The 15853-nt window shown below is 33.1% G+C and overlaps 1 protein-coding gene across 1 annotated transcript in view; it reads right to left on the bottom strand.

Annotated features, from left to right (window-relative positions):
* The window catches only part of LOC127727935 (PAN2-PAN3 deadenylation complex catalytic subunit PAN2-like), a 399078-nt gene that overhangs the window by 260404 nt on the left and 122821 nt on the right, over window positions 1-15853 (bottom strand). The window contains exon 8 of the mRNA XM_052235095.1: window positions 4356-4500. Within this exon, the coding sequence (XP_052091055.1) occupies window positions 4356-4500 (145 nt within the window). The remainder of the gene's footprint in view (window positions 1-4355; window positions 4501-15853) is intronic.

Genomic DNA, 15853 nt, shown 5'->3' on the forward strand with positions numbered 1-15853 from the left:
GATTCAGCATATCAAAGAACCGCATATATTCAATTTTTGTTAAAATCAAACAAAGTTTAATTTTGGACCCCAACTTGGACAAACTTGAAAACTGGGCCCATAATCAAAAATCTAAACACATGTTTAGATTCAGCATATCAAAGAACCCCAAGAATTCAATTTTTGCTAAAATCAAACTAAGTTTAATTTTGGACCCTTTGGACCTTAATGTAGACCAATTTAAAAAACGGGACTTAAAATTAAAAATCTAAATACACGGTTAGATTTGGAATATCAATTAACCCCAATAATTCAATTTTTGATGAAATCAAACAAAGTTTAATTTTGGACCCTTTTGACCTCAATATGAACCAATTTGATAGCAGGGCCCACAAATAAAAAATCTAAATTCATGGTTAGATTCAGCATATCAAAGAAACCCATATATTCAATTTTTGTTGAAATCTAAAAAAGTTTAATTTTGGACCCCAACTTGGACCAACTTGAAAACTGGGCCCATAATCAAAAATCTAAACACATGTTTAGATTCAGCATATCAAAGAACCCCAAGAATTCAATTTTTGTTAAAATCAAACTAAGTTTAATTTTGGACCCTTTGGACCTCAATGAAGACCAATTTAAAAAATGGGACCCAAATTAAACATCTAAAAACACGGTTAGATTTGGCATATCAAAGAACCCCAATAATTCAATTTTTGATGAAATCAAACAAAGTTTAATTTTGGACCCTTTTGACCTCAATATGAACCAATTTGATAGCGGGGCCTACAAATAAAAAATCTAAATACATGGTTAGATTCAGCATATCAAAGAACCTCATATATTCAATTTTTGTTGAAATCAAACAAAGTTTAATTTTGGACCCCAATTTGGACCAACTTGAAAACTGGGCCCATAATCAAAAATCTAAATACATGTTTAGATTCAGCATATCAAAGAACCCCATATATTCAATTTTTGTTGAAATCAAACAAAGTTTAAATACTGGACCCTATCTTGGACCAACTTGAAAACTGGGCCCATAATCAAAAATCTAAACACATGTGTAGATTCAGCATATCAAAGAACCCCAAGAATTCAATTTTTGTTAAAATCAAACTAAGTTTAATTTTGGACCCTTTGGACCTTAATGTAGACCAATTTAAAAATCAGGACCCAAAATTAAAAATCTAAATACACGGTTAGATTTGGAATATCAAAGAGCCCCAATAATTCAATTTTAGATGAAATCAAACAAAGTTTAATTTTGGACCCTTTTGACCTCAATATGAATCAATTTGATAACGGGGTCCACAAACAAAAAATCTAAATGCATGGTTAGATTCAGCATATCAAAGAACCCCATATATTCAATTTTTGTTGAAATCAAACAAAGTTTAGTTTTGGACCCCAATTTGGACCAACTTGAAAACTGGGCCAAAAATCAAAAATCTAAATACATGTTTAGATTCAGCATATCAAAGAACCTCATATATTCAATTTTTGCTAAAATCAAACAAAGTTTAATATTGGACCCTTTGGACCTTAATGTAGACTATTTTGAAAACTGGACCCAAAATTAAAAATCTAAATACACTGTTAGATTCGGCATAACAAATAAATAAATAAATGTGGTCAAAGATTTTACAAATCTAATGCGCCATACTGTGCATTTAAAGATTACTTCTTGAAATTTTTCAATATTTGAAATTTGAAAAAAAAATAATATTTGAAGAATAATTCTTTTTAATTTCTGAAATCTGAAATGAGAAAAAATTGACCCCCCCACAATTTCTTTTTATTCCCCCCCCCCCCTTTTTTTCCCCAAAAAATTCTTTCCCTCAAGATATGGTCATAATCTCAATTCAAATTTCCAATGGAGTTGGCAACCATAATTACCCATTTAAATTTACCATAGTGCTAACTTAATCTATTTTATAATAGAATTAAAAATATAGTGTCAAATCTTTCATATGGATTTTTTTGTAAAAAAAAATGATGCAACATTTTCAGATATTTTTACTGGTCTTCCTTTATAAATATGCATTTCTTTAAACATAATTTAAAAGCAGTGTAAGGGAAGTAACCAAAATGTTGTATTTGGATTACCTCCCTTACACTGTTTTAAATTATCTTTATTGTTCATTAACCATTACTTTATACATAATTTAAAAGCAGTGTAAGGGAGATAATTTCAATGATGTATTTGATTTATCTCCCTTACACTGCTTTAAATTATGTTTTGTACTAAAGTATTTGTCCATTAACCAGGACAACCTTGTTTTTCCCCCTTTTTTGCCCCTAATTCCTAAACGGTTTGAGCCATAACCCCCCAAAGCAAATCCTAACCATCCCTTTGTGGTATGGAAACTTGTAGTATAATTTCAGAGAGATCCATACACTGTTCCACAGTTATTGTCTGGAAACTAGAAAATGCTTATTTTTGGCCCCTTTTTGGCCCCTAATTCCTTACCTGTTGGTACCATAACCCCCAAAATCAATCCCAACCTTCCTTTTGTGGTATTTAACCTTATGGTAAAATTTCAAAAAGATCCATTCACTTAAACTAAAGTTAGAGTGCGAAAACCAATGTGTCTTCGGACGACGACGCCGGACGACGACGACGACGCCAATGTCATACCAATATACGACCACAAAATTTTTTTGCGGTCGTATAAAAATACCTGATATGTAGGGAAAAAAATGAAAAATTCATTTGTAAAGGGCATAACTCTAGAACGGTAAAAGTGACGCTACCAAAATTCAAACTTGATCTGTATTTTGTGGTAATAAGCATTGTGTATAAGTTTCAGAACATTTGGTTGAGACAAACTAAAGTTAGAACGGAAACCAGCTTTGGGACGTACGTACGGACGGACGGACATACGGACGGACGGACGTACGTACAGACGGACAAGGGTAAAACTTAATGCCCCCTTCGCTACGGCGGGGGCATCAATAGCCATTTCCATTCTCAATTTTATTAAGGGGCAATGACATCATTTAGGAGTCAATTGAGGATTTCAGCCAATTTTGACTTATTTGTAGATCTTGACTTAGTGATCATTTTGGCTTTTAAAGTTTCTTTCTATCTATTATAATTTTTAAGATATAAAGCAAAAATGCAAAAAATTGGTAAAAAAAATCATTAAAGAGCAATTACTCAAATAAGGAGTTGTCTGATGACTTCAGCTATTTTAACTTATTTGGAAAAGAGGGACGAAAGATACCAGAGGGACAGTCAAACTCATATATCGAAAACAAACTGACAACGCCATGGCCAAAAATAAAAAGACAAACAGACAAATAATAGTACAGATGACACAACATAGAAAATTAAAGACTAAGCAACATGAACCCCACCAAAAACTGGGGGTGATCTCAGGTGCTCCGGAAGGGTAAGCAGATCCTGCTCCACATGTGGCACCCGTCATGTTGCTTATGTTATTACAAATCTGGTAAAAAGTCTAATTCGGTAGGTCACATTAGTGAAAAGGGAAGGGTATTGTAGTTACGACATAAGGAACATATCCGATATCATCCGTGAAATGGTTATTCCATAACGGTCAACCAACTCGTGATGGCGTCCGTAGAATTTACCAAGGGATGATTTCAACTTCACCATTTGGAACTCTTGGTTTAATAGCTTCCTTGTGAGCAGCAATCCTCTATCAAGGAAATCATTATAGGAAATACAAGCCCGGGAATATCGTATCAATTGGGAGATATATACTCCGTATGCAGGCGCTACTGGAATGTTGCTACATAGAAATGGAAAGTTCACAACTGGGAAGCTGAAATCATCTCTTTTGTCGTAAAGTTTTGTTTTCAACCGACCCTCATTGTCGATTTCTAGATGTAAGTCAAGATATGAGGCAGACTTAACTGTATCTGTAGTATCCTTTATCTCTAGTTCGATGGGATAGATTCGTTCAAGTGTAGGTCTTGTCTTGATAATCCTTTTTTCTGATAAAAATTTCTCTATATCCATTATAGTTTTCAAAATAATAGACTAAAAATTTAAGGGCTATAACTCCTATTAAAAGTAGTCTGACAGTTTTGACGTAAAAGGATAGCAGGTAGATCTCAACATTCTCAACATTTCCGCCCCTATCAGATTTTCTCTATTCGTAGCAGTTTTCAAGATAATAGACAAAACTTGCATTTTACCCCTATATTCTATTTTTAGCCATGTCGACCATTTTGGTTGTCATTGGACTCATTTTTTAAACTAGATATCCCAATAATGATTCTGGACAACTCTGGCCCAGTAGTTTCAGAGAAGAGTTTTGTAAAGGTTAACAGACGAAGACGACAGATGCCAAGTGATGAGAAAATAATTTGACTTTTTTTTTCAAATGTGAAAACAAACATACCTGTGACACGATCATAAGTTTATTACTATATATGTGTACAAATCTGAGGAACATGGGATCCATAATGATTTGTATTGGTGCCATGGCTCTCATCACTCTCATGTCATATACCATTAGAAACCTATCAACTGTCATTTGGTTCTGTCTGAAAATATAAAGATAAATCGTACAAGTATCAAATCACAACATCTATCTACTACAAATCTGACCATAGACAAAGGACTTTTGGCACAATATGACTTGAATTTCAACTTTATCATAAAATATAACTAGAGGCTCTATAGAGCATGTGTTGCTCACCTGCATCATCAAAAATGGCCACTTTTGGTACTGACAATTTCAATCACGTTGAAGTATTTGTAGATCTTATCCTGCTGATAATTTTTATTTTTAAAATCTTTATTTATCTATTAAAGGTTTCAAGATAATAGGCAATAAAATACTTCGCTGAGCGCAGCCTGATACGACCGCAGTGGTCGGGCCCTGAACAGTTGGGGCAAATTTGGACACAATATTCAAGCTTGATACTATCTGAATTTGGATTGTAATCAAATTTTTGACATAATATAGGCTTCTGACACAAAATAAATGTGGTCAAAGATCTTACTAATCCAATGCGCAATACTATGCAATTGAAGATTTCTTCTTGAAACTTTTCAAAAATTTGAAATTTTGAAAATTTTGAGAAAAAAAATATGAAAACCCCCCCTTTCCCCCAAACTTTTTGAATCCCCCTTTTAGCATTAACCATCAAACTCAATTGCAGTCTTTCCTTTGTAGTATGGAACCTTGTAGTTTAATTTTAGAGAGATCCATACACTTAATCACAAGTTACTGTCTGGAAACTAGAAAAATGCTTTTTTTTAACCATAAAAGCCCATTTAAGGTAGATGGGGTGTCTAAATTATAATCCATAGAATTTTTTAATAATTTGCCAAAATGTAGTTTATATCATGTTTTTTAAAAAATAATAAAAAAAAAAATGGGTCACGGTGCTTATTTTCACGCTACAGGTTGTGCAAAATTGACAGATTTTGTATAGATTATGCATGGAAAATCCATTTTTCTGCCATAAAATGAAAACTACACCATAGAATTTTGAGATAAAATATGAGAAGATAGCTCTAATATTATGCTTTCAGATAAGAAAAAGAAATAAAATGCTCCGCAGGGCGCAGCTTGATACGACCGCAGAGGTCGAACCCTGAACAGTTGGGGCAAGTATGGACACAACATTCAAGCTTGATACAGCTCTGAATTTGGATTGTGATTAAATATTTGACACAGCATAGGTTTCTGACACAGAATGAATGTGGTCTAAGAACTTAAAAATTTTAAATTGGACATTCACCTATTATGGTCCAATATCCAAAATCTAAATACATGGTTAGATTCAGCATATCAAAGAACCCCAAGAATTAAATTTTTGATGAAATCAAACAAAGTTTAATTTTGGACCCTTTTGACCTCAATGTAGACAAAGTTGATAACGGGGCCCAAAAATCAAAAATCTAAATACATGGTTAGATTCAGCATATCAAAGAACCCCATATATTCAATTTTTGTTGAAATCAAACAAAGTTTAATTTTGGACCCCGATTTGGACCAACTTGAAAACTGGGCCCATAATCAAAAATCTAAATACATGTTTAGATTCAGCATATCAAAGAACCCTAAAAATTCAATTTTTGTTAAAATCAAACTTAGTTTAATTTTGGACCCTTTGGACCTTAATGTAGACAATTTGAAAACGCAACCAAAAATTAAGAATCTAAATACACATTAGATTCGGCATATCAAAGAACCCCAATAATTCAATTTTTTGATGAAATCAAACAAAGTTAAATTTTGGACCCTTTGGACCTCAATGTGGACCAATTTAAAAACGGGGCCCAAAATCCAAAAACTAAATACACGGTTAGATTCAGCATATTTAAGAACCCCAAGAATTCAAGAATAAAACCCCATTGAAATTGATCAAGAAATAAGCAATTTATACGAAGTATCTTCTTTTGCACAATACTGTGCAATTGAATATTTCTTGCTATTGTGCAATACTGTACAATTGACAATTTCTTGCTATTGCGCAATATTGTGCTATTGGATATTTCTTGCTATTGCGCAATACTGTGCAATTGAAGATTTCTTGCTATTGCGCAATACTGTGCAATTGAAGATTCTTGCTATTGTGCAATACTGTGCAATTGAAAATTTCTTGCTATTGCACAATACTTATTATATAATAATTTACACATCCTGTTTGGTGTGTATCTCCTACCATATCATTATTATTTGCTTTTAAATATTAATCAGAAATAACCAACTTAAAATGGAAAATTTTAAAAGAAAAAAAAAAGGAAAAAAAGAAAAAAAAAAATCCCCCCCCCAAATTTTTTGAACCCCCTTATGATTCAATACCCCGAAACTCAATCCCAGCCTTCCCTTTGTGGTATGGTACCTTGCAGTACAATTTCAGAGAGATCCATACTCTTGAACACAAGTTATTGTCTGGAAACTAGAAAAATGCTTATTTTTGGCCCCTTTTTGGCCCCCAATTCCTAAACGTTTCGGGTAATTACCCCCAAACTCAATTCCAGCTTTCCCTTTGTGATATGGAACCTTGTAGTACAATTTCAGAAATTTCCAAACACTTACACACAAGTTATTGTCATGAAACTAGAAAAATGCTTGTTTTTTGCCCCTTTTTTGGCCCCTAATTCCTAAAATTTTGAGGCAATTACCCCCAAAATCAATTACAGCCTTCCCTTTGTGATATGGAACCTTGTGGTACAATGTCAGAGAGATCCATACACTTACACACAAGTTATTGTCTGGAAGTTACAAAAATGCTTATTTTTGGCCCCTTTTTGGCCCCTAATTCCTTAACTGTTGGTACCATAACCCCCAAAATCAATCCCAACCTTCCTTTTGTGGTATTGAACCTTATGGTGAAATTTCATGGAGATCCATTCACTTAAACTAAAGTTAGAGTGCGAAAACCAATGTGTCTTCGGACGACGCCAGACGACGACGACGACGCCAACGTCATACCAATATACGACCAAAAAATTTTTAATTTTTGCGGTCGTATAAAAATGGGGTCACGGGACCCTTTTTCTTGCTACATAATAAAATAGGTTAATTCCTAACACATTCTATAGTAAAAGTAACTTTATCTCAATTATCTGCCCTTACATTTGAGTTGCCTCCCCCTTATGTGGCAAAGTTGGAAAAAATTGAATCAAACAAAAAGTATATTGTTTTTTGTAAAATACAACCACAAATATGATAAAACATGTCATTTCCTATATTGAAATGAAAATTCTTACACATGAATTATCCACTACTCTCAAAATTTGCACATTTTCTTAAAGATCTAGACCGATTGTTTTCTGGTATTTCAAAATCCAAGATGGAGGAAGACACCCTATCTACCTTAAATACATCATAAAAGTATTAAAATAGAAAATGACATCATAGTCATGGCTAAAATTAAAAAACCTTCATCAGCAACTTTTAATAGTAATATCTAAAAATAAATTTCCTTCATCAGCATTTTAAAGTAACTTCTAAAAATAAATTGACAGCTAGGACTTTGCAACCATAAAAACCCATTTAAATACATCATAAAAGTATTAAAATAGAAAATGACATCATAATCATGCCAAAAATTAAAACACTTTCATCAGCAACATTAAATAGTAATATCTAAAAATAAAATTCCTTCACATACATAATCATGGCTAAAATTAAATAATTTTTAAAATAGAAAACGACATCATAATCATGCCTAAAATTAATAAATTGCTTCGCAGAGCGCAGCTGGATATGACCGCAGAGGTCCAACCCTGAACAGTTGGAGCAAAAATAGACACAACATTCGCGCTTGATACAGGTCTGAATTTGGATTGTAATTCAATATTTTACACATAATAGGTTTCTGACACAGAATGACTGTAGTCAAAAAACTTAGAATTGGTTATATGATTTGAATTTATATTCAATTTTTTGCTTTTGTGCAATACACTATGCTGTTGCGAATTGACCTCCCCCCCCCCCCCTTTTTTTCAAAAAAAAAATAAAAATTTGAAGGATTTTCTTTTTGATTTCTGAAATCTTGAGGAGAAAAAATTGTCCCCCCCCCCCACCAATTTTTTTTTACTCCCCCCCCCCAATTTTTTTTAACCTACCCCCATTTTTCCAATCCCTCAGTCATGGTCATAATTTTAATTCAAATTTTCAATGGAGTTTGCAACCATAATAACCCATTTAAATACATCATAAAAGTCTTATTGATATTTTATAGTGTGTCTTTCTATGTTGTGATGTTATACTATTGTTTCAGAAAAAGGGAGAAGGTTTGGTACCATTTTTTTTAGATGTGTTTTAGTTGATTTTAGTCTCTGGTGCATGATTTTTTATTATTAATTGTTTTGGCTTTTAACTAGCTATCAGTAACTGCGAGTACTCTCAAATCGTACTTTCTTGTTTATTTGACCTGTTGATATTAATTGTATTGCTTTTTTGTTATTTAATGTTATTCAGGGTTATATCTGGTCTATATACCAGCTTTGATAAGTGTTTGGTATAACTATAAATTTTCACTTCGTACTATGAACATCAAAATTATTTATTTTGTAAAAATATTTCCTTTCTCTATTGGTACTGTACAGGTATACCTAACAACAAAATTATTTTCATTTACCTGTGTTTAAAGTTATTGCAAATGGATGGTATTTTTGTTCGAGCATATTGTTTTTCTTTAATTGTTTAACATTTCTTACCGATATAACATGTTACTTTTATTATTCTTCCCTTAGTTTATTTATTTTGTATTTACATTGTGTCATAGGTCAAATTTATTTGTTCAGTGTATGTTCAATGGTGTTAATATGTCCTTTGATTGAGTTAAGCTATTTCAGTTGATATTTTATAGTGTGTCTTTCTATGTTGTGATGTTACACTATTGTTTCAGAAAAAGAGTGAAGGTTTGGTACCATTAAAACGTTTAAACCCGCTGCATTTGTTTGCACCTGTCCTAAGTCAGGAATCTGATGTTCAGTAGTTGTCGTTTGTTGATGTGGTTCATAAGTGTTTCTAGTTTCTCGTTTTTTATATAGATTAGACCGTTGGTTTTCCCGTTTGAATGGTTTTACACCAGTAATTTTTTGGGGCCCTTTATAGCTTACTGTTCGGTGTGAGCCAAGGCTCCGTGTTGAAGACCGTACTGTGACCTATAATGGTTTACTTTTATAAATTTTGACTTGGATGGAGAGTTGTCTCATTGGCACTCATACCACATCTTCTTATATCTATTAACCCGTGATTAAATGAACTATGATATTTTAATTTTTACTTAAATAACATTTTAAAGAGTTTACTCAAATTTCAAAATGACATTAGTAGTCTCCCTTGTATTTGGTATAGTCATACTATTGTTAACAACAATCAATTGTTTTATAACACATGTGTATACATGTCACATTACCTCTTGATCTGTGAAAGCAGTGAAAGCGCTAGTAAATGTGATGAATTGAAACCGTAATCATCTTTTATTAATTTTCTTATATATATATATATATATATTTTATCATCGGTACAAGGACATTATTCGTAAATATAAATCAACATGCAGACATCTTATATGTTCAGGTATTTCACATCCGATCTTTTATGGTAATATTCTTTACAAAGCACAATAAAATGCTTCCCTGGGGCGCAGCTTGATACGACCGCAGAGGTCGAACCCTGAACAGTTGGGGCAAGTATGGACACAACATTCAAGCTTGATACAGCTCTGAATTTGGATTGTTATTAAATATTTGACACAGCATAGGTTTCTGACACAGAAAGAATGTGGTCTAAGAACTTGAATTTTTTTAATTTACCTATTATGGTCCAATGTCTAAAATCAAAATACATGGTTAGATTCAGCATATCAAAGAACCGCATATATTCAATTTTTGTTAAAACCAAACAAAGTTTAATTTTGGACCCCAACTTGGACAAACTTGAAAACTGGGCCCATAATCAAAAATCTAAACACATGTTTAGATTCAGCATATCAAAGAACCCCAAGAATTCAATTTTTGCTAAAATCAAACTAAGTTTAATTTTGGACCCTTTGGACCTTAATGTAGACCAATTTAAAAAACGGGACTTAAAATTAAAAATCTAAATACACGGTTAGATTTGGAATATCAAAGAACCCCAATAATTCAATTTTTGATGAAATCAAACAAAGTTTAATTTTGGACCCTTTTGACCTCAATATGAACCAATTTGATAGCAGGGCCCACAAATAAAAAATCTAAATTCATGGTTAGATTCAGCATATCAAAGAACCCCATGTATTCAATTTTTGTTGAAATCAAAAAAAGTTTAATTTTGGACCCCAACTTGGACCAACTTGAAAACTGGGCCCATAATCAAAAATCTAAACACATGTTTAGATTCAGCATATCAAAGAACCCCAAGAATTCAATTTTTGTTAAAATCAAACTAAGTTTAATTTTGGACCCCTTGGACCTCATTGAAGACCAATTTAAAAAACAGGACCCAAATTAAAAATCTAAAAACACGGTTAGATTTGGCATATCAAAGAACCCCAATAGTTCAATTTTTGATTAAATCAAACAAAGTTTAATTTTGGACCCTTTTGACCTCAATATGAACCAATTTGATAGCGGGGCCTACAAATAAAAAATCTAAATACATGGTTAGATTCAGCATATCAAAGAACCTCATATATTCAATTTTTGTTGAAATCAAACAAAAGTTTAATTTTGGACCCCAATTTGGACCAACTTGAAAACTGGGCCCATAATCAAAAATCTTAATACATGTTTAGATTCAGCATATCAAAGAACCCCATATATTCAATTTTTGTTGAAATCAAACAAAGTTTAAATACTGGACCCTATCTTGGACCAACTTGAAAACTGGGCCCATAATCAAAAATCTAAACACATGTTTAGATTCAGCATATCAAAGAACCCCAAGAATTCAATTTTTGTTAAAATCAAACTAAGTTTAATTTTGGACCCTTTGGACCTTAATGTAGACCAATTTAAAAAACAGGACCCAAAATTAAAAATCTAAATACACGGTTAGATTTGGAATATCAAAGAACCCCAATAATTCAATTTTAGATGAAATCAAACAAAGTTTAATTTTGGACCCTTTTGACCTCAGTATGGAACAATTTGATAACGGGGTCCACAAATAAAAAATCTAAATACATGGTTAGATTCAGCATATCAAAGAACCCCATATATTCAATTTTTGTTGAAATCAAACAAAGTTTAGTTTTGGACCCCAATTTGGACCAACTTGAAAACTGGGCCAAAAATCAAAAATCTAAATACATGTTTAGATTCAGCATATCAAAGAACCTCATATATTCAATTTTTGCTAAAATCAAACAAAGTTTAATTTTGGACCCTTTGGACCTTAATGTAGACCAATTTGAAAACTGGACCCAAAATTAAAAATCTAAATACACTGTTAGATTCGGCATAACAAATAAATAAATGTGATCAAAGATTTTACAAATCTAATGCGCCATACTGTGCAATTAAAGATTACTTCTTGAAATTTTTCAATATTTGAAATTTGAAAAAAAAATAATATTTGAAGAATAATTCTTTTTAATTTCTGAAATCTGAAATAAGAAAAAATTGACCCCCACAATTTCTTTTTATCCCCCCCCCCCTTTTTCCCCAAAAAAATTCTTTCCCTCAAGATATGGTCATAATCTCAATTCAAATTTCCAATGGAGTTGGCAACCATAATTACCCATTTAAATTTACCATAGTGCTAACTTTATCTATTTTATAATAGAATTAAAAATATAGTGTCAAATCTTTCATATGGATTTTTTTGTAAAAAAAAAAAATGCAACATTTGCAGATATTTTTACTGGTCTTCCTTTATAAATATGCATTTCTTTAAACATAATTTAAAAGCAGTGTAAGGTGTAACCAAAACTTAGTATTTGGATTACCTCCCTTACACTGTTTTAAATTATCTTTATTGTTCATTAACCATTACTTTATACATAATTTAAAAGCAGTGTAAGGGTGATAATTTCAATGATGTATTTGATTTATCTCCCTTACACTGCTTTAAATTATGTTTTGTACTAAAGTATTTGTCCATTAACCAGGACAACCTTGTTTTTCCCCCTTTTTTGCCCCCTAATTCCTAAACGGTTATAGCCATAACCCCCAAAGCAAATCCTAACCATCCCTTTGTGGTATGGAAACTTGAAGTATAATTTCAGAGAGATCCATACACCGTTCCACAGTTATTGTCTGGAAACTAGAAAATGCTTATTTTTGGCCCCTAATTCCTTAACTGTTGGTACAATAACCCCCAAAATCAATCCCAACCTTCCTTTTGTGGTATTTAACCTTATGGTCAAATTTCAAAAAGATCCATTCACTTAAACTAAAGTTAGAGTGCGAAAACCAATGTGTCTTCGGACAACGACGTCGGAAGACGACGACGACGACGACGGGGTAACTTCATACCAATATACGACCACAAAATTTTTTTGCGGTCGTATAAAAATGTCGGCATTCACTTCAAAAGCTAACCAAACCTTTAAACAGACTTATTCAGAAGGGATATAGTTACGATACTGTTGTCAGGTCATTGAAGACAGCATATTTTGGTATTAATATTGATTCACTCATAGGGTCTTTGCATCGGAAATAAACACATTTGATCTAAAACCAGTTGTTGGCATGATACAGGTTGTGTTCTTCTCATATATTTTATGATGGTATGATACTAAACCCCTAACGGGAGGGATTGTGCTTGATTTTCATATGATGAAGACATAATCTTTCAATCAGTTTAATTGAAGTCTGGAGCTGGCATGTCAGTAACTGCTAGTAGTCCTTTGTTAATTTATGTATCATTGTCATTTTGCTTAGTTTCTTTTGTTACCTATTCTGACATTTACTCGGACTTCTTTTACACTGAGTTTTACTGTGCGTATTGCTGTGTGTTTGTTTAGTCTACATTGGCTAGAGGTATAGGGGGAGGGTTGAGATCTCACAAAACATATTTAACCCCGCCGCATTTTTGCGCCTGTCCCAAGTCAGGAGCCTCTGGCCTTTTGTGTTTTTTTAATTTTAGTTCATTTATATGTTTTGGAGTTTAGTATGATGTCGATTTTCACTGAACTAGTACACATTTTTATTTAGGGGCCAGCAGAAGCCTGCCTCTGGGTGCGGGATTTTCTCGCAGTGTTGAAGACCCATTGGTGGCCTTCGGCTGTTTTCTGCTCTTTGGTCGGGTTGTTGTCTCTTTGACATATTCCCCATTTCCATTCTCAATTTTATATAATTTACACAGAATAAAATAAATGGGGAATGTGTCCATGGGACACAGATGATGCCCCCGCTTGCATACAACATTATAAAGGGGCATAACTCAAGAACGTTAAAAGTGACACTACCCAAATTCGTACTTGATCTGAGTTTTGTGGTCATAAGCATTGTGTATAAGTTTCGTAACATTTGGTTGTTGCAAACTTAAGTTAGAGAACAGAAACGAAAAATTCGGCAATTTTTCCATAGGTAAAGGGGCATAACTCTAGAACGGTAAAAGTAATGACACCAAAATTCATACTTGATCTGGGTTTTGTGGTAATAAGCATTGTGTATAAGTTTCATAGCATTTGGTCGAGGCAAACTAAAATTAGGGAAAGGAAACGAAAAATTCAGCAATTTTTCCATTTGTAAAGGGGCATAACTCTAGAACGGTAAAAATGACACCACCATAATTCAAACTTGATCTGTATTTTGTGGTAATAAGCATTGTGTATAAGTTTCATAGCATTTGGTTGAGGCAAACTAAAGTTAGAGAACGGAAACGAAAATTCAGCAATTTTTCCATTTGTAAAGGGGCATATATCTAGAACGGTTAAAGTGACTCCACCAAAATTGAAACTAGATCTGTGTTTTGTGGTAATAAGCATTGTGTATAAGGTTCATAATATTTGGTTGAGGCAAACTAAAGTTAGAGAACGGAAACCAACTTTGGGACGTACGGACGGACGTACGTACAGACGGACAAGGGTAAAACTTAATGCCCCCTCCGCTACGGCGGGGGCATAAAAAGTATCGCAAAAGACTGGAATTTATTACAATTTGAAGAAGAATGTAAACAAAGTTTCAATGTTTAACTACTTCTTGCTTATATCAAACATGCCAAAATATCTATTGATGAAGAATTTAAATATAAAATAAAATATATCAATATAATTAATTATACATGAATAATATTTATTTTGAATTTATATCAAAATTATAGGGGTCTATCTTGCAATGTAGGAAACATTTTTTTATGGATGTTTTATTATACAAAATGAGTGTTTGTCAAGATCTCTGTGCTTGTGGTGCATTATTGTTTCCCAAGATGAGCGACTGTCAAGATCTTGGTGCTTGCGGTGCATTATTGTTTCCCAAGATGAGTGACTGTAAAGATCTCGGTGCTTGTGGTGCATTATTGTTTCCCAAGATGATTGACTGTCAAGATCTCGGTGCTTGTCGGCCATTATTGTATCTCAAGATGAGTGACTGTCAAGATATTGGTGCTTGCGGTGCATTATTGTTTCCCAAGATGAGTGACTGTAAAGATCTCGGTGCTTGCGGTGCATTTTTGTTGACGGACGGACGGACGGACGGACGGACGGACGGACGGACGGAGACAGACAGACAGACAGACAGACAGACAGACAGACAGACAGACAGACAGACAGACAGACAGACAGACAGACAGACAGACAGACAGACAGACAGACAGACAGACAGACAGACAGACAGACGGAGTGCAAGTTCACTGATTTTTAGCAATATCAAAGAAAAGCCAGCACATGCCTAAAATGAAAACAACACGTTATAAATTTAATGCATCCAAAGCGCTTTTCCTAAACATTGTTCAATTACTCATTTATTTGTAATTCTTTTTCTATAAAATTTGGAATTTATGCATTAAATATCAGCAATTTTTCCATTTGTAAAGGGGCATAACTCTAGAACGGTAAAAATGACACCACCATAATTCAAACTTGATCTGTATTTTGTGGTAATAAGCATTGTGTATAAGTTTCATAGCATTTGGTTGAGGCAAACTAAAGTTAGAGAACGGAAACGAAAATTCAGCAATTTTTCCATTTGTAAAGGGGCATAACTCTAGAACGGTAAAAATGACACCACCATAATTCAAACTTGATCTGTATTTTGTGGTAATAAGCATTGTGTATAAGTTTCATAGCATTTGGTTGAGGCAAACTAAAGTTAGAGAACGGAAAAGAAAATTCAGCAATTTTTCCATTTGTAAAGGGGCATATATCTAGAATGGTTAGATTGCCGAATTTTTTTTTCTGAGTCATAAACATATATCCTGGGTGTTTATAAAATGCACTATAAGTTTTTATTTGGTGTTCCTATAAAATATTTTGAACATGTGGTGACCTAGTTACT

The sequence above is a fragment of the Mytilus californianus genome, unplaced genomic scaffold (genome assembly GCF_021869535.1).
Source record: "Mytilus californianus isolate M0D057914Y unplaced genomic scaffold, xbMytCali1.0.p SCAF_2, whole genome shotgun sequence".
Taxonomy (NCBI): Eukaryota; Metazoa; Mollusca; class Bivalvia; order Mytilida; family Mytilidae; genus Mytilus; species Mytilus californianus.